The following is a 23,069-nucleotide window of genomic DNA, read 5'->3' as shown; positions in this document are numbered from 1 at the left end:
ACCAAAGCACCTCTTGGCACCATCTGCTTTATTCACCTGCCAGGTGTGTTGGAGGAGCGATGGGGGCAGTGCTGGACCAAGATGAACCTCCTTCTGTAGTTAAAAATGACCATCCCTCCCTCCCTTGCTCCTCAGAGGGTGATGCTGCCACGGGGATCTTTGTTCTGGGCTCATTAAAGGGCTCCTGCTTGCTCACAGAGACCACCGAGCACCCAGCCCCGCTGCTCACAGCTGGCTCGAGAGGTCATACCTAAAGCCAGCTTTACGCTCCGAGTTAATGAAATGAGAGATGCTGTTAAGAGCCATTCTTTTAGCCTCATGTTGCTGGTCACCCCAGGGAGAGCAGAGGGAAGCCCAGGTGAAAGCAGGGAAAGTCTCCAACCCCACATAAACAGCCTCCCAAGGGACATTTCTGGCAGGGGAAAGCATCCTCCAGAGCCACGTTTGGACCAGGGTCTCCCCTGGCCAGTGGAGCAGCTGCCGACGTGAGCTGAGATTTCTGTCTCACAAACAGCTCCTTGAATTGCTCTTGGCATTGACTTTTTCTGTTCAGCTAATTAAAAATCTGTCTTTGAGTCATAAGCCCCCATTAGTAATAATTTGCTTTGCACTTCTCCAGTGATTTATGGCTGAGATATCAAAGTGCTTTAGAAACATTAATTAATCCTTCTAATACCCAGGGGACTGATCCACTCTCCACAGTGCACTATTGGCGGAGTAAATGTAGGAAACCCCCGGGGCTTACTCCAGCATGCAGGCAGGGAGATGGGCAGCATCTGACCCAATGAGCTCATTTCAGCTGCCTGCCTGCCATCGGAGAGACGTGCAGGCAAAATAACAGCACTCAGCATGCAGCCACAGTGAGCCCAAGGCACATCCAGGCTCTCTGCCCTCTGGCAGCGGCTCCTGCTGCTGCCTCCATCTGTCCGGGTGGGAAGGGGAGCTGTGGCACCCCAGAGCCCTGCGAGTGGCAGTGGCAGGGTCATTAATCAAAGCCGCACTACTCCTGCTAATGGGAGTGGAGCTCACTGATGCATTCCCCTTGCTGCCCTGCCTGTTTCCCCATCCTGCATCTTGTCCAAAGTCTCTTTTTCCCCGCTTTGCAGTGCAGACCTGAGGCTGTCTGCCACCAGCCCTGCCAGCGACAAGGGTGGTGACCTCCATGGTGAGTGCTGAGGCTTTCAGCCCTGTGCACACTGGTGTGCCATTTGCCACCTGGCCTTGTCCCTGTGTGCCAAATGTCATCGCCACAAGACTCCGGGGTGGAGCTGGCCATGGAGGGTGGTGCCAGAGGTGGGGAAAGGTATAAAGGTCCAGGCGTGGGCTGCTGGAGGTGGGATCTCAGGGAGCCAGAGCTGTCCTGTTTCCCCTTTGCTGTCTCCAGTCAAGTATCACCTTGACCATGAAGGCAATCAGTGTCTTCCTGCTCCTCTTCCTGGCACTATGTTTTTACCAAGGTGAGTGCAACATTTTGCTTCGGAGCCATTTCCTCTCCTCGGTAAAGCCCCCGCGTCTGCCGCATGGGGAGGCAGGGCTGAGAAGAGGCCAGCTGCTGCCGGGACCTTGCTCCAGCCCTGGGCAGCAAACGGGAGCGCTCCCTGGGTGTGCTGCAATGGCCAACGGGCACTGAACTGGTGGTCTGTGAGCAAGCCTGATGGAAAGGCTCTAAAAGGGTGCCTGGCTCCCAAAATGAACAGACCTGCTGGGCTGACACTTTTCCTCCAGGGCTGGAATGTGTCTGGGAGCTGGTGGTTTCTAGGAAAGTGCCGTTCTTTTAGAGGGAATAAGTGTTGTTCTGGTTTTAAAAAAAGCAGACAGGAAGCAGATCTATAGAAGGGAAAATGCAGCTCTCGTTCCCAAAGTCAACATTTAAGCCAACTGTGTTTTCAAAATCCCATATGGTGCAGAGGGATGAGAACACGAGCTGTTGCTGCTCTTCGGGTCCCGCTCACCAGGGATTTCTGCATTAGAGGGTTCATTCCCAATGCTTCTGAAGCAAGTCCTCCATCATCCTGTTCACTGTGCTGCAGTTGCCATTGCAGAGCAGTCTGGGCATAAAATATGGCTTCCTTTTAGATGAGTTAAGCACGTAGAGAGACTCAGCTCCTGGGACTGGACTGGTGCTAGTCCAAAGTAAAATGCCTGAAACACCAAACAGCACAGCTATCAGGTCCTCAGCACCAAACGGTCTCACTGCAGCCCCAGAGCTATTGAGCCACACTGGCTGGTAATGTAGAAGTTGCCTAAATCCTCTAAGTAAATGACTTCTGGATCTACAGGCAACCCAAGGTCTTCTAAGTACTGTTTTTTCACAGAAAAAAATCAGGCTGTTTTTGAAAACACCCCCACCACATGTTCCAACCATGCCATCCTAGCCATCAGTTCAGGGGCAACATCTCCATGGAGAAGCCCACCACAGTCGCAGCTCGCTCCCAGCAGCTTTGGTGTGAGACCTCAGGGTCTATACTCATTTCTCCTTCTAGTAGAAATCCTTCAGGAGATCCTCTCTTTCAGCAACTTGTCTTTTGTTCTGCTTCCTGGTGGTACAAAAACACTGACACCAGAAAAATCCCCCTGGATTTACTCCAGGAGCAGTCCAGCACCAGCAGGAGTTTCTCAGCTACCCACAAACAAGTTACAAGAGATAACAACAGCCACCTTTGCTCCCTGGCAGCTGGAACAAACACCACGGAAAGTCCTTAGACATGCATCTGGCTTTGGCAGGGAGTTGCACCATCGTGCTCTTTCTGCCATGGGAAAGAGGCTGATGCAGCAGGGACCCAGCAGCAAAACAGGAGATGATGGGAGGTATTTATGTGGTGGGCCTTTGAAAGCACAAAGTGAAGATGTATGGTCCTCAGGCTGAAACATCTTTTGTGAAAGACACCAGCCTGAGTGAAGAAGGGCGCTGAGGTGTCTTCTCTCTCTCTGCACATTTTCTCTAGGAGATGCTGAGCCAGACGGCGCTGCTGACCAAGGAACAGAGGTGAAGGTTCCAATTTCTGTGTACCACGAGGGTATACCCAGCTGTGGGGAGAGAGCACTGCCCCATGCCCTGGGGAGCCACTCTTGCTAAATGCATTGAAGTAACGTGAGCTGCTGGGTTGGCAGCATGTGCTGGTGCCTGGGAAACTCCTTCCACCTGCTGTGCCACAGCAAAATCCCAGTGATGATATTGGTTTCCCACTGCACTTCCCCCACACTCAGTGGAGGAAAACTTAATACAGAGCTGAACGTTGCTGCCAAGAAGAGCAGAGCTCCTGTTTACAGAGCTACAGCTTGTAATGTGATGGCAGGCATCCCTGTGGCCAAAGGAAATAAAAACTGGGGGGAACCTGGTCAAACACTGCCCATGGAGCATTACTTGCTCAGTATTGTCATTCCCACAGGAGTGCCAGGTGACATTCAGCTGTCCAAGGGATGGTGACATGGTGCCAGTGCTTCTGAGAGTTCACAGCAGAGTGCTGATCAACCTGGAATGGGTTACCAAGATATACAAAACACGTACAACCGTGTTAATGCAAAGCTCTTTTGGTAAGCTGAAAGCATGTTTAATAATTTCAGCATTATCCTTCCCCATTTCCAGGCAGACTGTGGCAACTACGATCTAAGGAAAGGCTGTACAAAGATCTTCGACCCCATCTGTGGCACGGATGATGTCCTATACAGCAATGAGTGCTTGCTGTGCAGTCAGAACCTGTGAGTATCGGAACGGACCTCCTGCAAAGTCCAAGCACCCCACAGATGAGGGTACCACATGTGCCTGGGATTTCCTAGAAAGCAAGCTGCTAGCACGCAGCTGGCTGGGGCGTGGGCAGTCAGCCCAGCACATCTGGCACACATCTGGCCTCCTGCGGAGATGCTGCTCCCGCTGCTCCGAGCATGTGGGCTCCAGCTGCATTATAGGGCCGTGGGGTGATCCTCACAGCACACATGCTGCAGCCCCATCTGCTCACACACAGGGACCTAGCGGCCAAAATCTCCCCACACATGCAGCAGCGATGGCTTCGGCTGTGCTGGCGGGTGTCCAGGAACTCAGACAAATGGCAGAACCCCCAAAGTCTGCCCAGATCTAGTGCGCAGGAACGAAAATATTTTTCCGGCTGAGCTCAGACATGTGGTGGCTGAGGAAAAACTCTGGTTTTTCACACCAGCAGTTTACAGCTGAGCTCTGCTTTCTGTCTTCTCCGCATATGAAAGGTTACAATTTGCTCTGGTTATTTTTAAGAAGCCTTTATTTAATCTGTGCTGGTGCCAGATTGCACTGACAGCAGAAGGCCAGGTCCAATAGCAAGTGAAGTGTCTGGTAGGACTTACTTCATTTCATCTGGCTCGGGCCCTACGTAACTCAGAGTGTATTTATACATTGTAAGTGCTCCATGTCAGACAAGCGAAGGAATTACCTACAACTTGATGCTATTAGGTGTTGGAAAATCCCTGATGGGAAGACAGAGTCTTGTCTGTGGCCCGGTGCCCCAGTCTGTGGGGCTAAGGGAGCTTCACCCTTGATTTTCCCTGGTGGAGGCAGGGTTTTGGGGCGATCAGGCTCACACACTCATCTGCCACCAGCAGAGACATCTTTAACAGGAGCCTAAATTCCAGCTTTTCTGTCCCTGGATGAATGGAGCCATGGAGCCATATTCTACTTTTAGGAGCGTTTCCTCCCAGCTAACCCTGCAGTAACAAGGAACAGAGTCCAGACCACCAAGGAAAAGAGCCTGGATGAGAACTGTTGGTCTGGCCAGCTCCTCTTTCCTTCATTGACCCGAGCTCCAGCCCCATACCCTGCTCCTGTCCTGCCCTTTTGCACTGAAGGGCCAGAGAAGCAGCAATCAGGCAGAGAGGTGCTGAGCAGGATCCCCTGGACGAAGGCGCCACATTTAATGACCTGGCGCGGCGGTAATGACCGTGCTGGAAGCCAGCAGCCCAGCACCAGCTGCCGGCTGCGCTGTGCAGCAGATGGGGGTGGGAGGTTCGTCAGACACAACATCGTTAGGGCTTTGGCCAGGAACCAGGAGCGGGGGAACGAGAGCGAGGAAGGCTTCGAAGCCCGGCACACAGGGAGCGTTGAGGACACTGCATCCTCCTGGTGCTGAGCCTGGCTTCAGAGGGGATGGAGACCTCGGGAGTCAAGGGAGGAAAAGCATGGGGTGTGAAAAAGAGAGCTGGTGGTGGATCCACAGAGGGAAGGAATGGGGGAGCAGCTGGTGCTGGTGCTCACCCTGCTTTAACAATTAACAGTCCCCCCTCCTTCAAACTCCTCTTTGTGCAAGCTCCCAGCAGCTGCCGCTGCAAATGTGCCGCCCCTCTAGCTCCAAAGATCTCAGGCAAAAAAGTTGTGGGGTTAGGAACAGCAGCCGTGCGACGCATGCAACCGGCCTGACGGCAGCTGGAGGGCTGCAAGGAGCCCGGGGGTAACTGCAACGAGAGCAGCTGGTGGGTCTTGGTGCACCAGTGCCTCACCCGCTGCCTGTGGTCATTCCACTGGCAGCAGTGTGCAAAATGCTTCTTTCCAAATTGCAAAATAGCTTGAAAATCACTTTAACAGCATTTCGTTATGCACCTGAGAAACGGGTGGATCTTTCCAAATAGAACAACATCATGATTCTACATGAAAACAGAAAAAAATCAGAGTAATTAGGTCCGCTACTGGGCAAAAATAATAACAGCAATATTTTGCAGGTTCCTTTTTAATATTTTCCTCACTTAAATGCAGAAGCAGTCAGCAAGGGAAGCTGGGAGCAGGCCCAAGCAAGACACAATGACAGGCATTTGTCTGCAAAAACCCACACACAAAGTCGTAACCTTTATCATCCGCAGCCAGGCAGGCATCAGAGGTGCCTAACATCTGTCCTTACAGCAAAAAGGTGAATTATGCTGCCAGGAGGTGGTAGGAAGTGCCAGCTCTTAAGCTTATTGGAATTAATTAACCTATGTCCATGGTAACCCTGAACTCCCTGTCAAAAACATGTGAGCTTTCTTACAACAGCGTATAATGCTTAAACGATGACTTAAGCAGTATTTTCCTTTCTTTCTTCATCCCCTGAGCCAGATTCTGCTGTATATCGGGCACCTGAAGGTATTTTTAACCTCTCTTCCAGGCAAAGACACACTAATGTGCGCATAAAGTACAGGGGAAAGTGCCAAAACCCATCCCCACGCTCCAACCCCACTCAAAAGTAAAAAGTGCAGCCGTGCTGGAGAAGATGGCACAAAGCTGTCCCTCAGCTCTACAAACTCCTAATAAACTGGAAGAACTGCAATGGCTTGCCCTGGGATTTCTCACACACACAGCACAGCCCTTCCCCTGACATTTAAAATACCTTCCTGTAAAATATGGTTTTGTTGTTGTTTTGGGTTGTTTTTTTGTTTGTTTGTTTTGTTTTTGTTTTCTGTAACATCCACAAAAAGCAAAAATTACTGCTGGAGCCCCAGGGAAAAGGCCAGGACATTCCCAAGGAGAGTGTCAGGCCATGGCGTAACAAGGCTCCCTATCGCATCCAGACTTCTGCCTTCCTTTCCTAAACTTCCAGCAGAGGAGCTTTTAGCATTCCCATAAATTTCATTGACATTTGCTAAAAACAAGGCATTACATCCTGTGCTCCAAGACCTTTGCCAGACCTCCCCCTGCCTCCTCTGCACAGCACAGGACCACCGGCTCGAGCCTTGCCCTGCGGGTCACAACCACCCAACGCCCCGGAAAACCCCCAAAACCTGCATTTTTCCAGGAAAAATAAATAAGTAGGGGGTGGCGGGGGGGGGGGTTTTTTTTTTTTTTTTTTTTTTTTTCCTCCGGCGGCCTCGCTGAGCCTCGCACCCGCGGGAGGAGGTTTGGGCACTGGAGGCCGCTGTTGCTCCGCCGAGGAGCCGAGGCCGGGGCCGCAGCCGGAGGCCGGGGCAGCCCCGGGGGTGGCCGGGGGGCGAGCGGCGAGACCCCGGTGCGCGGAGGGAGGCCCGGCGGGGAGGCAGCCGGGGTGGAGGCCCGGCCTCGCCGCCTCCCCAGCCTTCACCCGGCACGGAGCCTCCCCCCCCCAAAAAAAACCAACCGCACCCGGACGAGGTGCCAGAAGCGAGGCGTGGGCTGGGGGTTGAAGCAGCTCGGCGGCAGCCCCTCGAACGAGCGGCCGGCTGGGCTCTGAGGACATCGGACCGCTTGTTCGTAGCGGATGCTGAAGTTCGCTTCGGTTAGAAGCATCTTTCGAGTCTTCTGTGTTCCTTGAAGAAGCGGCTGATGCACAAAAAATATACGATCGAGCCGAGTGGAAGCTCCAGTGCTCACTTGAAATAAATGAAGCCAGCTGCAGCTGGGGAGGGGCAGGAGGGGGGCAATGCGGGCTCCTCTTCCCAGAGCTGCTGTGGTTAAGGGAGAGATGAAAAATGACTCACTGTGCCCCCACGTAAAATTAATGCACTGAAGGTGGAAGCCCCAAATGGGCTTAGGAGCACAAATTGCTTCGACGTCTTTGCACAAAGGGCGTCCTGGAAGTGTGCCTCCTGCCGCTGGGATATTTCCAATTCTGATGCATCGTGAGAAACAGAGCAGGTTTTTTTTTTTACCTGCAGAGGTCCCTGCAGCTGGGGCTGGCCAGAGGGGGGCTGAGCCTCCCCCTGCTCACTCGCCGTGCTTGAACTTCTTGGTGTGGCTAAACCCAACCTAGCTCCAGTCGTGTCCAAGCTGGTTTCTTCCGCCCAGACTCCACTGGAGAGGTTACACGAAGGCCAGCTTACACCAAGCAAAATATATTTCCTGCCCGTGGCTTTTCTGGGAAATATCACCCAGTATTAGCCGAGAGCAGCTCTTGATGAAGTGAGGTGCCGCCTGAGCCAGCAAACCAGGGGTCATGGTGGCTAGATGGCCGAGCAGGGCTGCATCTCCCCAGGCACTGTTCTGATGGGAAATAGGATTTCTGTTAAATGTCAGCCACTTCTGTGCCGCAAACTCCACGTCAGGCTTGAGATAACGGGAAGCAACAGTGGGTCAAGGTTCCTGCCTGCTTTCCAGTTTTGGTTGAAATAAACCTTTGCCAGGGTTTGCTGTTGATGCAGGAGCTTTTCAAAGTGGGGTTGCATTCTGCTTACTGTCTTCAAAGCTGTCCTGGGAGCTGCCAAGCCTTAGGAAGGTGTCACAGAGTGACAAAAACCAGACAGCCAGGGACAGATGGCCCAGGGCAGCGTTTTCTTTAAAACAGAGGCTTTTCTGCCAGCAAAAATTCTGTTGAAATTCAGCTGGAGGAAGCCCTCCCCATATCACCTTCAATGATGCCCCTGTCCAAGGGGGAATATTATTCCCATTGCTGATGGCATTTGACTTTATAACATCATAATAAACTTTGAGGTCAGGATTAGAAATGGACCAAGGAATTTTAACAATGTGCAAAGCTTCAGCTGATAAGAAACTCTGGTATTTTGGTAGTTTCAAAATATTCCTGTTGCGAAGAGGCAACTGGCACCGCCTTTGCCCACTGCAGCCTTCCCAGCCTTTCTCAAGTACGAAGGCTTCTATATTAACCAGCTTTTCATCGTTAGGTTTGTTTTTCTAGGCTGAAAATAAGCAGAGCCTTCCTTGGCCCTGCTGCAGCTGCCAGGACCACTTTCTACAGGGCATGTTCAGCTCCAGGTGACTTTTTCTTCTGGAGAGCTGAATTAAACCCAGTTCGGACAGCTGGCCAGAGGAGCCTCCTCTTTGCTGAGACCCTTTGGGACCCTCCTGCTGCAGGTGAAGGGCTCGGTGTGTGCTGGCAGTGCTGCGAGCCACCTCCAGGATCTAGCCTCTTGCAGAGGGTGCAGGCAGGGGTGTCCTCAGCACCCACCGTGGAGCGGAGGTACGGAGTCTGCTCTGCTTTACAGGCCAGTTCTCACTATAGACCTACATAACTGCTTCAGCTGCTGCTGTTGTGACCACCTCAAGGAGCAATCTGGCGAGTACCAGCAGTTTTATGGCACAGGGAGAGAGCTCCCAGCACTGCTGCTGGAGGTTGTACTGCCAAGCCTAAGGCTTGAGAAAGAAAAACCAGTCAGTCTCACCCCCACAGGAAACACTATCTTAACTCTCTGCAAGGCAAAAGTCTCGCTGGAAGATGACGGGATGAATGGAAGGATGCTTTTAAACTGCAGATTTCCTTTCGTCTAAGCCACAGCTCAGGCTACCTAGTAGAAAAGCTGTTCCTTAGTGACTGTCAGGGAATGAGCTGGACGTGGTCCTGTGCAGCTACAGACAGGCTGTCCGTGGGGCTTTGGGGGTTGTGGCAAGACCATCACCGAGCAGAGTGAGCACTTCTCACCTGCAGGCTGAGAGCACGGTAATAGTCACAGGCACAGAGCAAGGAGCAACAACCAGAGCTGCAGGTTTGGAGCAGCAGCTTGGCTCTTGCTTTCCAGTGTCTGTGAGCTGTTAGAGACAAGTCCAATGACAGTAATGGTTTGTAATAAGACAGTGAGCTTCCAGGAATCTGGAGCATCCCAAATGCTCTGCAGCTGGGCAGACGGCGAGAGAGCTCAGCCAAGGCTTCTGCACTCATTTTCTGGCTTCATCCTGCATCAGGCACACTCTGCTTATAGCAAAGGGCAGGAGGGGCTGGAAGCACCGGCCCCGTGCGGGTCCTGGGCACAAAGCTGGATGCCTCGCACCATGGAGGCTGTCAGGAACCTCCCACCAGCTCTGTGGACAGGGGATGCTGAGGAGCTCTGCTTCCTCCCAGCTGAGAAGCACAACGCTTGGGGGGCTCCCAGATCCTGTCCTTCACCTGCACCAGAACAAGAACCCGTCATTGTAGCAGGGTTGGATTGCGGGCTTCTTCTGAAAAACTTAAATGCATTACTCAATACAAATGAATACCACAAACAAAAACATCACACATGGTTTCTGGGGAAAGTCAGGTCCTTCCCGGCACACCCTGGCATGAAATCACACAATGATCCACCCCCACACCTGCTTCGCGGGGGGGCTGGAAAGTTCTCCCTTGCTGGCAGATGGTGCTAATGCAGCCCAAAGCCACAAAGACATTAGGTCAGTGCGAGTGTCCAGCTTGCAAGTCATAAACATCACTCTCAGGGACCAAGATCTGATGCATTAATCAGAGATCCCATACCAGCCCTATTTCCTGAAGTTAGCATCCGTACCGGGGAAGGGAAACAACAGCTTTCTCTGGGGAGGGGAGATGCTGCCTGTGGAGCACCATTCCCCACCGATGTCCTCCCAGGTGCAAGTGGTGTTGAAGACCAGGAGTACGATGCCAAGGTGCTGTCTGGAAAACAAGGGACAAGCAAGTGCACGCAGCAGCAAGATAGCACAAACGCCTGATGCAAAGCATGTTAGAACCAGTGGATCCAGCCCCGACAAGGCACCAAACATAGCTGCAGCTCCATCACTGTGGTCACTGTTGAGCTGAAAGCATTTCTGGCTGCCCCCAGTGCTCAGGCAGGCTGTGGATGCTGCAGTTACAAAGCACAACATCTGCACCAGGGCTCAGCAGCTCTCCTGGCTGCAGATCTTAGCAGACGAAGGGTGGGACTGGTTAGGTCTGTCCCTGGCACGCCAAGCAGGATGCTTTGGGGGACAGCACAAGCTTTCACCCTGCCTGGATTGCTGCAGGGAATGTGCAGATCAGACTGTGCTGCCTTAAAGCGAACCAGGCAAAAACAGGCTGGAACACAGCCCCAAATTTCTGCCCTCTAACCCTTTCCCGGCCACTGTTTCCTGAGCTCCACAACCCGATTCAACAGCTGCTGCTAATCTTGGTGCTCAGAAGTGGACCCCGATGTTCCTGAGCTGGCTGGCTCAGAGCTGCTCACGCAGCCACAGGGGTGCTCCCTGACAGCACAAGGAAGATGAAGGTAGCAAGTAAACTGCAAGAGAGTTCAAGGCCAGTCTTTCTCTGGAAAATCTGTTTGAAAGATTAAGGATCAAATGGCTTGGTCACATGGAGCATCCCATTGTTTCTGCTCCTTCTTAACGCAGAGCCACAAATAGCCCCAAATCTTGGCAAAGTCCAGCAGCTGTCTCGTTACAACTTAACTTCCCTGAAAGCTATTAGGAAAAAATATTCACCTCTGTATACGCAGGAGCAGACAAGCATCTTCTGGCTCCAGTTCTGGTAAATAACCCCTACACCAATCCAACTCCTTTTAAAGATAATTCCTGCCTCAGAGGCAGCTAATTCACTGCTATGGCAAGTCCGTGCCTTCCCCCTCTCTTAGAGAGGAAGTGCAGGCTTTGGCCTAAATAGGGCATCAAGCCCAGGAAACGTATATTTAGAGCTGCACAGCTGAACTGCCACTCTCAGAAATAAAGCTAAGAGAGCGAGGCCTCCTGCGCTAACCAGTCCTGACAGCAGAAGCTTCCCATGCAAACAGTTCCTGGTCAATGAGGATGAGAGGTGGTACATGCAGCTTCCAGGAGCTGCACAGTTCACAGCTTTCAGGATCCTGAGGTTAATCTTAGTCCTCAGCTCTTACTTGCTCACGGAAAACGCTGTCCAGATGGCCCACGGAAAGGCAAATAGAGGAAACGAGCTCCAGAACTGGGTCTTTGAGGATTGCAGCTGGGGGTTTTACAGGGTGGAAACAGCACAGTTGCCATCCTGAGAGCTTAGGAGGCTTCCTCGTCTGAAATCCTGACACATACACATATATATAGCAGCATGTAATATATGCATAATGGTCAGCAAGGCCCTAATTAAGTGGAAGCTGAAAAACGGCTTCAGCACTATGCTTAGGTAGTCCGGACAGCCTGCCGTGAGACACCAGTGGGGTCACTGTAAGAGCCTCCACACTCCATCTCTGCTGCTGCTGCTGCAAGCATTTGAGTTTGGGGAATCCTTTCCAGATGCTCCTTGACTCCCTGACCCTGAGAAATGAGCCAGAAACCAGTCTGGGATAGAAAGAGTAGCCAAGCAAACTGTTTTGCTTCAGCCAAGATAAATCTAGAGACGGAAAGGAACCTCAGAGGATGACTAAAAATATCCCTGCAAACTTGTACCCTGGCAGCGTGCCTAATTGGGCAGTGCCCACGTCGGGAGGAGATATTCATGTGAAAACCTGACGCTGGAAGCTCGCTGGCCAGGCTGCAGGTGGGAGCTCACCCGAACACCTGCCGCTGGGAAGACAGGAGGGGAAACGCAAGGGGGAGCAGCAGGAGGCACGTGTATGTGATTTTCTCTGCCTCTGATTGAGCCTGCTGAAGAATAACTTGCCCATGTTGAGACAGGGTGTGAAAACCGCTTTGTCAATATACAGAAATCGTGAGACTGTTGTGCCGGTCAGGGCAAGAGGTTTTATTTTGAGACCATCAAGGGAGACATAACTCTTTAGAAAAATCAATGAAATTTAAATAAGGACATAGAAACGGCTGTTTTAGCCCCAGAGGTCATCTAGCCCAGCATTGCGCTGCCAGCACAATATGTCCTTCATTAGGATAACATACTTGTGCAGTTCCCAGGAGCACCACGAACATGAGAAACATGGGGGCAGCCACATGAGGGACTGCCATCCGCCCAGCTCCCGCATCTGACCTCAAAAATAGGCAGTTTGGGTATTTCTTCCAGCAGACATGAAGGCCTGGCAGCCTCAGTTGGAGGTCTTGGGCAACGCCTTGGCGTATAGGTCCCTGGGGACCCCGGTCCCATTGGCGGAGCCAGACGGGAATCGGCTTGGCAGGGAGCTGCTGCCCGGCGGGGGGACACACCGCAGGCTGCATAGCTGGGTGCAGAAGAGCTTAACTGTCCCCAGGGAGCCATCTGCATCACATCAGGCACGCTCTGCCACCCCTCCTGAACCCAGGCATCAGCAAAATCTGTCTGTGCCTAGCCAAGGGGAAACCAGTGAAGTGTCTGGTGTGCTCCTGCCCATTTACGAGGACCCTAATTAAATACCAAGAGACACTGTTTTTCTGTTCAGTTCTTACCAAGCCAGCCCTCAGCCACCAAGGTCTGTGGTCTCAGCTCAAGATTTCACCCCTCATTGCTGGCTCTGACCACATCTGACAAAGTAGCTCTGGTGTTGTGTCCTTCCAAAACGCTACCAGCAGCTGTCCCATTTCCCTAATATCATGGTAATAACTATAAATTAATGTACTATTAGAAAATAAAGCTTGGAGGAGCCTGAGGAGGTCATAGCATGACCAATGGTTTCAGATAATTTTCCATTTTCTTTCAAAGGCAAAAACCATTTCCCCATGTCTGTGTCTTTCTGGTTTGGCCTATGTTCTTGACATCTCCTTTCTCTCCAATGAGAGAAAAAGGGAGGGAAAAGCATTTTCTTCCTCCTCCCTGTAGCTTTTTACACATTTGAAGAGCTTTATACTCCTGTTTTGTCTCAGTCTTCAGTAAACATATTTTTTTTCTTTCCATCTCTTCTGCTAGGCTGGATTTTCTCTCCCTCTCCCTACCCCTACCCTTGTCCTCTGCTCTTAACCCTAATCCAAACCTGAAACCCACTGCCAAATCTTATGGCTTTCTCATAGGAAGCTTTGGCCTGAAAAGACCACATGCAGTTCAGGGCAGTTCTTTGGTATTTCTGCTTCAATGACATACCACACAGCACCATCATTTCACCTCTACAGCTCCCAAAGCCCATCAAATGGCTCTCACTCCCCAAAGCCTCGCAGCGAGGCCTGGTGAATTCTGGCTCTTCCAGCTCCCACATGCACCTCGACTTGAAGGCTGACAGTGTCTCTGCAAGGAAAGCACAAGGATCTGTTTGCCCTCCTGCTCCCTAGCTGCTGTCCTTGTGCCACTGCAGGTCAGGGATGTCAGCAGCTGTAACACAATCCTGTACTTCTCATGTCTGTAAATATTTTCTAAACATTTTTTTCCCCATCTTAAGAATCTTAAAAACTAGGCCAAAAAGAACAACTGGACTATTTAAGAATCAGATTTGCCTATGGCTTTTTTGATGAAGAATGCTTTTAAATAGGCTCAGCTGTCAACACTGGGACTGACTTCATAATAAATGCCTGACATTTCAGTCATTATTCTTCAGAATTGTTATACTTCCCCCAGTGTCTCCATGTTTACTTAAAGATTCACCAATGCTGGTGTTTCCATTACAGGCCCAGGCTACTGCAAAAGGAATTAAGCTCTTTGTAAACAGCCAGCAGCCTCTGGCCAGCCAGCAGGCGAGGACGCCCGGGAGGGCAGCGCCGGGGTCAGCAGCGCTCTGCGGGAGGCAGAAGCAACCAGCGGCTTTGCTCGTGCACAGACAATGGCTTCTGCACTTGTGCAGAGTCTCGTGCCGGTGCAGGGCTGTTTATTTCATCATTTCTTTTTGGCTAAGCAAGCAAACCTGCTCTGCAGAGAAACCACAACTCAAGAGGTCGTCAGCTGGGTTTTAGCAGCGTTGGCCAAGGCTCCTGCAATGTCGCGGCGGAACGGGGGACAGCCACAGCCTGTGCATTGCTCACTGGGAGGTCACCACTCGTGGAAATGGAGAGCCGGTGCTAGGCCATCGAGCACACAGTAAATGCTCAGGTTCTTAAACTTTACTCTCATGCTAGCTCAATGCGCTCTATGTTTAGGGGATTTTTTTTCTTTTTATGGAGCATGTGGCAGCCTAATTACAGTCATTACATTGCCTCAAACTATTTAAAAGAAGTTGCTACATATAATTATGTGCGTGTAAGTGAGAATAATGCCATGGCAAACACCACGGCACTCGCGCACGCTGGAGCAAGCTGTCCACGTTCCCAGCACAGAGCCGAAAGGGTCACGGTTGCAGCTTGCTTCCAGGCCAAAGTGCGCTTCCAGAAGCTGTATCAGGTCAGTTGTCCATTGCCTCCATCCCACAATACATGTCATGACCTATGCATTGTTTGCTATATTTAGCAAAACTGGAACAACTCTTCCTGCCGCGTAATTTTAGTGGGTAACCACCCCCCCAAAGCCACGCAGGCTGACGTCCAACAGCCCCTCAGCATGCACATTGTTCATTCAAGAGATGCCGAAGAGCTAAATTCCTGGAAGTGTTTATTACGATTGGCTGCTCTCACCGATTTCACAACAGGCCCCCACCTTTTCTAATGAAAATTAAATTAAATCGCACACTGGCACAGCTCACACCTGGCTGCTCCCTGGGGGAGCCCACAGGACTGGCAGCACGCAGCGGCACAGAACATGTTTTCCCTGGGTCAGCTCGTCACAACCAGTTTGCAGTAACTTCAGCTTGCTTATTTGGCTGCTGGAGATGGGAAAGCAGCAGGGAAAGGTCTGCATGCCCTGCAGACATCACGGCCGCGCCACGCCCACGAGGGAGATGGGGTTCCTGAGGAAGAGGACGCAGCCTTTGCAAGGGTAAGGATGGCTGCATGCTCAGCCCAAGGTAACTCAGAAAAACTCCATCCTCTTAGCTCTGGGAGCAAGATGGTTTTCCTTCTGAGACTGACTTAAAGAACAAGCTCAAATACTATTTTCATGGCCACGAGCACTGTCCCATTGGTTTCCCGTTCCACTCCTCCATCTATTCAACAAACCGCAGCAGGGACTTGCTGCCTCCGCAGCCGCTTTGCTGCTGCATGCCCTGCTGAAGGAGTATGCTGCTTTGTTATGCAAAAGAGTACAAAGAGTCCCTTCCGTGCAGCAGCAAGCAACACAAACATTTCCTAAATGAGACCAGCCAAACCCAGAGGCAGATACTGGTTCGATCTAGAGGGAGACCAAAATTATTCCACTGCACGCTTGGCTGCCAGGAGGAGTTTTGCAAATGCTTTAATGAAGTCTGGACTGCACCAAGACAAGGATGTCAAATTAATTCTTGATGATCTCCAGTACAAAAGGAGCTCTTCATCTATCTTTCCATCCAAGTTTCTTGTTTTGGTTCTTTTCTCTTTAGGAATTAAGTAAGCAATTACATAGAGAGAAGTAAAACTAGCAGAAAGTGCAGGAGAGAAAGCACCTCCAGCAGAGCAATGGAAGCTGAGAGCGACAGCAATACGGAGGATGCTGCCCTGCACAACCACGACTCCCAAGGCAGAGTTTGGTCAATTAGAGCCTTACCAGCAGCAGACTGACTTAGCAAAAGCACATAAACCAGCTGGCCCTGAAATTTATTTTCCTTGTCTACCCATTGCTGACAAACACAAGCCATTTTCACGTAGCCTTGGGAAAGCTCTTGCTCTGCATGTCATTAGTTTATGCAATTATGGCTTTCTCTGTCAAACGTCATATGTGCAATGCCCATTGCTGGAGATAGGAAAGTGCCTTCCATTACCAGAAGAGGCAAGCAGGCATGTCACGCTTGCTGGAACAAGAGATATCCAGTTCCTGTCACTGGCAAGACACTCCCAGCCAGCCAGCCTCTGGCTGTCTACTTCTCTAGGGCTCACCGTGGGACTGCAAGCGAGAAACAGGGTGCTGCTGAAGAAAGCTTCTTGCGCCATACGGCCGCACACCTGGCAGCTGTGAACAGCACCTCAGCTCCAGCATCCCAGCCCTTACAGAGCAGCCCTGGCACGGAGCAGGTCCTGCACTCCGGGGGACCTCGGCAGCCCAGGCTGTGAGGAGGGGGAAGCGTGCCTCCGATCTTTTAGGGGTATTGCACCAGCTGCAGATGAAAATGCTGACTGCAAATCAGGACAAAGATCCTGCTGTGGAAAAACACCAACATCAACCAAGCGAGTAATCGACAAAAGCACAAAGGCCAGCTCTTTGGGATGGTGTTTTTGTAGCTCAGGAGTTGGGCAGGTGAGATGTCGTTGGACCACAGGCTCGGAGCGGGGGACCAGGTCCTCCCCTCGTGCTGGGCACCGAGCAGGGAAAGTCCAAGCCCAGCAGCCAAGGAAGTGCTGAGCAGATACAGCTTCTTTCAGAGCTTCGCTTGGTTCTGTCACCAGGACCCAGCACCAGCCTGTTCCTTGGGGGCACATCCTGCCTGGGCCATGCCCGTTTTCTTCTCATTTAGCAGTCAGTATATCACAGAACAGGTAGCAGTTTCCCTGCTCCAAGTGACTCAAATGAGCTATGCCTAATAGACTGTCCATCTCTTTGCCATTTGTTTTGGCATCTTAGACTGCTTTAAATCCCGCTTAGAGCTGTCTAACGACCGAGATTACACCAGTCACAACTTCCACACAAACATCTCTATTACTACCTGTTCACTGGAAGCATGCCTTTTTTTTTTTCCCCTCCCCTCTTTTCCCTTTGCTAATGCAACCCTGGCAGCAAATTGCACCGAGGTAGGAAGGCAGGGTGTGACGATAATTATGTTGTCCCAGCCCGAGGTACGACACCAATCTCGCCTGCTGGTACGAGGCACGGTGGAAACCTGCGCAGGCTTGCAGCGCTCAGGCATACTGAGCAGGATCCGCAGGTGCCCGGTTTAATAGCTCGCTCTCAGCACTGCCGTCCAATTCTCCTCCGAATAATCAGACAGGCTTGGCTGGTGCCAGGCAAAACAGACAGCGACCTCTAACACCAGACCCTGCTGAGAGCAGCTCGGCAAGGACGCAGCCATCACACGTGCGCACGGGGTCCGAGTGACAAAGCGAAGCGTCCAAAGGGATTTTGACAAGGTGACATCTAAACGGCTGCCTCGCCTGGGTGCTGCTAGTGTCTGGTGGTTTGCAGTCCCCTGGAAGCACATATTTCCAAAAAGGGCATGGAAAGTTTTGAAGATTCAAAATTTAGGGCTGCAATTTATGTCGATTCAGTTGACCTGTCAGCAAAGGCATCCAGAAGTCCCTCTGCCTGCTTTGCATATCCCTTCCCAGAAATTTCTCTGCTGCACATTTTTACATGGGAAAAAATGTTTTGTGAAATGGAATTTTTATATAGAAATGCTTCAGGTCTGGTGCCTTCCCCCCCCTCGAAACTTCTGATACTCTTCTCTGGATATTTGTCTGTAAAAATTGGTTTTCCCCATCATTTCTATGTTACAGAGTTGTTCTGCCATATATTTCACCATTCCCATAAATTAAAAGATTTTATAGCTCTACATAAGAAAAAAAAAATCCAGATTTCTTTTAAAGGAAGCTGTTTCATGGAATCAGCCAGAAGCATCCAGGATTTCCTCCTCCAGAATTTCGTAGGAAATGCTAAATGGTGACATTTCCTGTCCTTTTTATTTTTTTTCCCCCCACCAGAAACACACTGACATCCCCAGCCTCCAACCAGAAGGTGCCCCAGCTCCTCCACTGCTCTGCCATAATGCAGTCCTCAAGCTGCTGTTGCTGCATGCCCACAGGGCACTTCTGAAAGCATTTGCCCCGCACATGTAGGACAGCTCTGGAGGCACTCCGTGCACAGCATTTCCCACTTCGCTGCTTACATCGAAGGTGGCAGAACAATGGGATGACCCCAAAACCTGTTCCTGCAGCCCTTACTCGCATGCAGTGCTGCAGAGCATTTGTGCAGCTTGACCTTGTTTGCATTTGGCCTCCAAACCCTAACTGCGAGAAAAAACAGATGTTGCAGATTCACACCCAAATTGCGCAGCATGGGATGCCCTGCCAGATCTCCCAAACCTCTGGGGATACCTGAAAGGGGAAGGCTGGAACTAGCATGCTGCTGTGCAAGGAACCAGGTGAAGGACCGTCCTAAAGCCACCAAAGAACAAGTGACACTAAGGCAGGAGATCCATCTACCGGCCAGCAGACGTTCGGGGTGCCCAGCAGAAGGCTGCCTGTGCTGGCATCCCTTCACGCTACCCAGCCCTGCAGCCTGTAGAACTGCTGCAGAGCCCAGCAAAGCAGGAGACATCCCTGGGCATGGCAGGGAGCTAAGGGTGTTGTTCAGCTCCCAGACTGGGCCACAGCACGTGGCCCAGAGCATACATGACACTGGTTTTCCAGGAAAACATACACTTAACTCCAAACCCACCCAAAACACTCACGTAAGGTCCATGTACACCAACATCTCTGCCTTCACTGACAGAACAAGTCCAGACCTTGGAAGCCAATATGAGGCTTACAGCGCACCCAGGGCTCTTTTCTTCTCGATATTCACTTTGAAAAGCTCCATCCTTTGCATGTACCAACTTGCTTGCATGGCTCTGTATTTTCTTCACCCGCAGTCAGTGCAGCAACTCTGTCAGGTGTGCTCCCAGCAGTTTGTGTGGTGAGAAATACAGAAGGAAGCATTTGTCTCAAGCCTCGTACAGTGCTGGCCACCTTCTTGTTTTCACAGCAGCCACAGCACAAGGCTGGGGTATTTTAGACCCCTCCATGTACCCATGCACTCATTCCCAGCACGGGTAGGGGCTGGATGTAGGAAACCAGCAGCGAGCTCCATGCCTCTCCAGTCCCTTTGGGCAGCCAGGCTCCCAGAAAGTGTGACAAGCCCTCACCAACTTCCCGGATACATCCAGGGATCAGACGCCTGGTGAGTTTCACGCAGCTCTTGCTTAAGTGCAGCCACCCGTGAGCGGCTGGGAGGGGATACTGGGAACTGCAAGAGCTCGGCTCCCCTGTGGCCAGCAGCACCATCAACAACATGAAATGTGGCAGGGTTCAGGCAGATTTCAAGGAATGTTTTTCCCTTGAGTTCCAAAGACTGAATGTGAGGAATTCAGCTTTTCTTTCAAAAACTTGAGCAACCCTCATGCTCCTAGGCCTGCCGTTGTAAAAAATAAATAAATAAATAAATAAATAAAAGAAAAAGAAATGTTTATCCCACAGTAGTGCTAGGTCTGATTACATCCCTGCCCAAATGGATGGGCAGCTGTCCTTCTCTTTGCAAATGTCACTCGCACGTTGAGAAACACGCACAGCATTTGAAATCACTGGCATCCCAGGGAGATGCTGAAGCTGAAATAACTCCAGGCTCTCACAGCCAGCTCACCTTGCAGGGATTGCAGCACCAGTCCTTCCCTGAGCCATCACTGCCTGACCCCGCGCTCCGCATGCACCAGTACGTGGCCTCAGCCCTGCGGCTGCTCAGACAAATAGCATCTCTTAGGAAAATGGAGCAAGAAGAGGTTCCTCAGCCCACCTTCCTCACCTCCAGCAGCATCAAGACTTCAGCACAACCAGCAGCCCTCCAGCCTCCCACCTGCATCCTGCTGCAGGTTATTACCGTCAAGGCCACCAGGTGCTCCCCTCCTCCTCTACCGTCCCCATCCCTAGCACGTGCCTAAAAACACAGCAGCAAATGCCATGGCCCATGCTCAAGAGATTATTTTGTACGTGCAGTGCTCTGCTCCCCTCCCAGCCGTTACCCACGGGGAGATGGGGTCCCTCGGCCCACGCCACGCACACAAGTCCAGGTTCTGCAGTCACTGCCCAGGGCTGTGGGAGGAACAGGGTTTATTTCATTTCCCACCAGGTGTTTGGGTTGTTGGTGGGGATTTTATTTTTTTTTTCCCCATAAGAGGCTTCACTGAAGGCATCTCTCAAAAAGCCATCACTACCACAAGAATTCAGCCTGCTCTTTGCTTTGATCTCTAAGAAGGAAACAAGATCTGCTAACACAATCACTGTTTACTTGCTTTTAGGTCCACAGAAGCAGAGGACATATGCCTGCACACAATGCCAGCGCTATGCAAGAGCCATTTCCAAGTCATCTGCTCGGGTGTTTTTTCCCAAAGTATGTGTGGCTTGATTTTTTTTTTGTGGGGGTTTGAAGCAAAGATGCTTTCAAAATGTGCCCATGCATCCCCACGGAGAGAGGTTGCACAGTGGGTTGCTCAGATGCGTTATAGGAACTGTACTTCAAAGTGTAGGAGAAGAGCCAGAATTAGGCTCCTCAGCCCAAGGAACAGCAGAACCCCACAGCTTTGCTGCCTCGGTCTCTGTGAAGGCTTCACAACCCACCTCACTACAACACAGCGAACAGCGTTTTCCACGGTGCTGCAGGAGCCTGCATGGCTGTGCAGCTCAGGCACGCTTACACGCAGAAAAAAGGTATATTTAATCAGAGGATCTGGACAAGAAACGCAGCACACAAATCTCTGAGGCAAGGACTGGAGGACAGCTGGTGGCACGTTTTGGGGACGTGACCTCAGCCCTGGGGCAGGGGGACCCCAGGGCTCCTGTGCCCAGGCCCCGCAGCCGTAGGTGGATGGGGAATAGACATCGGGTGGTGATGGGCCCCCAAACACCCCCCTCCGCAGGCATCCTCTGTGCCTTCAGGGCCAGCATCCTCAGCACAAAGAAAGCAGCTTAAAAATCTTGTGTATCACAAGGCAGCTTAAAGTCTCGATGTGCAAGTCCCTATTCAAGGTTAAAAAAAAAAAAAAAAAAAAAAAAAAGGGAATAAAAAAGTACAACAATAAAGCAAGCTACAACAAAGCTTTCTCTTTAAGGTGAACTCCTTCTTCAAACCCTTTTATCACAGTTTCTTTCAGCCAAGGAGGGGGGTAGATTGCATGACTTTAAGGACAAAACTTGACGGTTTTCTCACAGCCAGGAAAGGTCCCAGCAGCAAGGGTGAATTGCTCTTCAAAGCTGCATTTTCATTCTACCTCTAGCCTGCCAACTTCCCCAACTGTGCTTATTCCCAGCCCCCTGTCACCAAGATGAACATCTCACCTGCACCTCAACTCAGTCCAGGCAGAAGCAGATGGCTGCCCTGAGAAATTTCCCCCTGACGCACTGGGAAAAAAATAATAAAAATAAATAAATAAATTGCAGCTGGGATTCTGGACTGTCTCCCCAAGTAGCATTAACCCACCTCACCTTCCTAAACTCCAACAGGAAATAGCTGCAAGGAAGGGGCGGAGGAGGAAGGAGAACCACTTAGGAAGCATCAGCTGCAGCCTAATTAGAGCTATTAGCAAGCTTTTAGTGGTGTATATTAGCCCTTCCCAACATTGCTGAATGAAGCAATCCTGACATCAGCCTTCTGGCTTGGAAAGCTGTGCTCCAGCTCAAAGAAGGGAAGTGTTTGGAAAGGTCAGGTTGGTTATAATCACAGCTGCAGCCCTGCTAGCCATCTCTGAGCTTGTTTTGAGTTTATGGAAACCAGTCCCAGACAGGGTGATGCGCTCTGCGTGGGGCTGGAAGCAGATCAAACAGTCAGAGGAGGATCTGAGAGTCCCTTACTATGGACTGTGCCCCTCTGAGCTGCAGCTACAGCGTCTTATACTTCATTTTGAGTCAATGACTTCACATTGCCTTCAATTTTCTGAGAGCCTGAGGCTGCAGGGAGGGGGGAATTTTGCTCCCAGCTTCATGGCAGGAAACCATGCCACCATCTGGGGGGGGTCCCAAGGCCATCACTCCCCCATCTGCATTTCTCCCTGCACCCAAGACCCTTGGGGCTCACCAGGGAGCCCTCCATGGACACAGAGCAGGCAATCACCATCACCACCCACCTGCCCCAACCATCAGGGTGACACGCGCTCAGGGGACAAGGCACCAAGTCCCCAGGCTGGCTCGGGACAAGCTGGTCATGAGGCTGGCAGGATGAAAATAAGATTTACATCTCCTAATGCATGAAGCATTTATCATTCACTGCTGCTGGATGTCTTCAGCCTGTGAACAGTTTGCCTAACAAGACATATTTCTTAAAAAGCATGTCATGCCTTTCAAAGGACGTGCAGCCAAAAGCTGCAGCCAAAAAAACTCAAAGAGGGCTAATCTTCCTGGAGCCACTTAGATTACTGTATTTCAAGGGTATTTATCATACAGAAGAGACATTTAAAAATATACAACTATATGTACTAAACCACAGCTTCTGCTGGCATCAAATACCCGCTACCTGGGAAGGAGCAGGGAGAAGAAAACTTTGTGATTTAACAAAAAAATTCTTAAAAATAACTCAAAGTGGAGCAAACTTGCATGGAAGGAGCCTAGCTATGGGCTTGTAATGGTGAGTGCAGCAGGGCCAAAACCACGCAATCAGCCACAATAAATCAAAGAAGTTGGCAAATTCAGAGCACCACCAGCCAAAGGAAACATGGAATTCCCATCTATCTTTGTCAGGTACAACCGTAGCTAGATGAGATCTGTCATATCTCTGTGCCAGATAAGCTGCCCTGCTTTGTGGTCTAGCTGCCATAGTTCACAATCTGTACAGCAATTTCCCTTGTAGATAAGCAGAAGCAGATCTCTGCCATCTCAATGGATGGGGCTGCCTGAGGTGCCACAGCTGGAAGAAGCCCAACAGAAAGCTTTCGCTTTAACTTACCCATCCAAGAGCCCG

General features: G+C 51.0%; 2 protein-coding genes and 1 long non-coding RNA gene across 12 annotated transcripts in view; 1 reads left to right on the top strand and 2 right to left on the bottom strand.

Moving 5' to 3' along the window:
* The window catches only part of LOC118173699 (serine protease inhibitor Kazal-type 5-like), a 103,102-nt gene that overhangs the window by 50,660 nt on the left and 29,373 nt on the right, over positions 1–23,069 (bottom strand). The gene's annotated exons all lie outside the window — the stretch shown is intronic.
* Positions 1,207–6,263, top strand: LOC118173710 (pancreatic secretory trypsin inhibitor-like). The gene is made up of 4 exons (XM_035338524.1): positions 1,207–1,457; positions 2,946–2,986; positions 3,587–3,699; positions 6,102–6,263. Exons 1-4 carry the CDS (start codon positions 1,403–1,405, stop codon positions 6,181–6,183), a joined length of 291 nt encoding a protein of 96 aa, XP_035194415.1. The 5' UTR covers positions 1,207–1,402; the 3' UTR covers positions 6,184–6,263.
* On the bottom strand, positions 12,535–21,550 carry LOC118173713. Its single transcript, XR_004754361.1, has 2 exons — positions 21,455–21,550; positions 12,535–12,857 (listed from the first exon to the last, which is right to left on the bottom strand). It is a non-coding gene; the product is annotated as an uncharacterized LOC118173713 (long non-coding RNA).

This window comes from Oxyura jamaicensis, chromosome 13 (assembly GCF_011077185.1).
Source record: "Oxyura jamaicensis isolate SHBP4307 breed ruddy duck chromosome 13, BPBGC_Ojam_1.0, whole genome shotgun sequence".
NCBI lineage: Eukaryota > Metazoa > Chordata > Aves > Anseriformes > Anatidae > Oxyura > Oxyura jamaicensis.
This window is presented reverse-complemented; position numbering and strand designations above follow the sequence as displayed.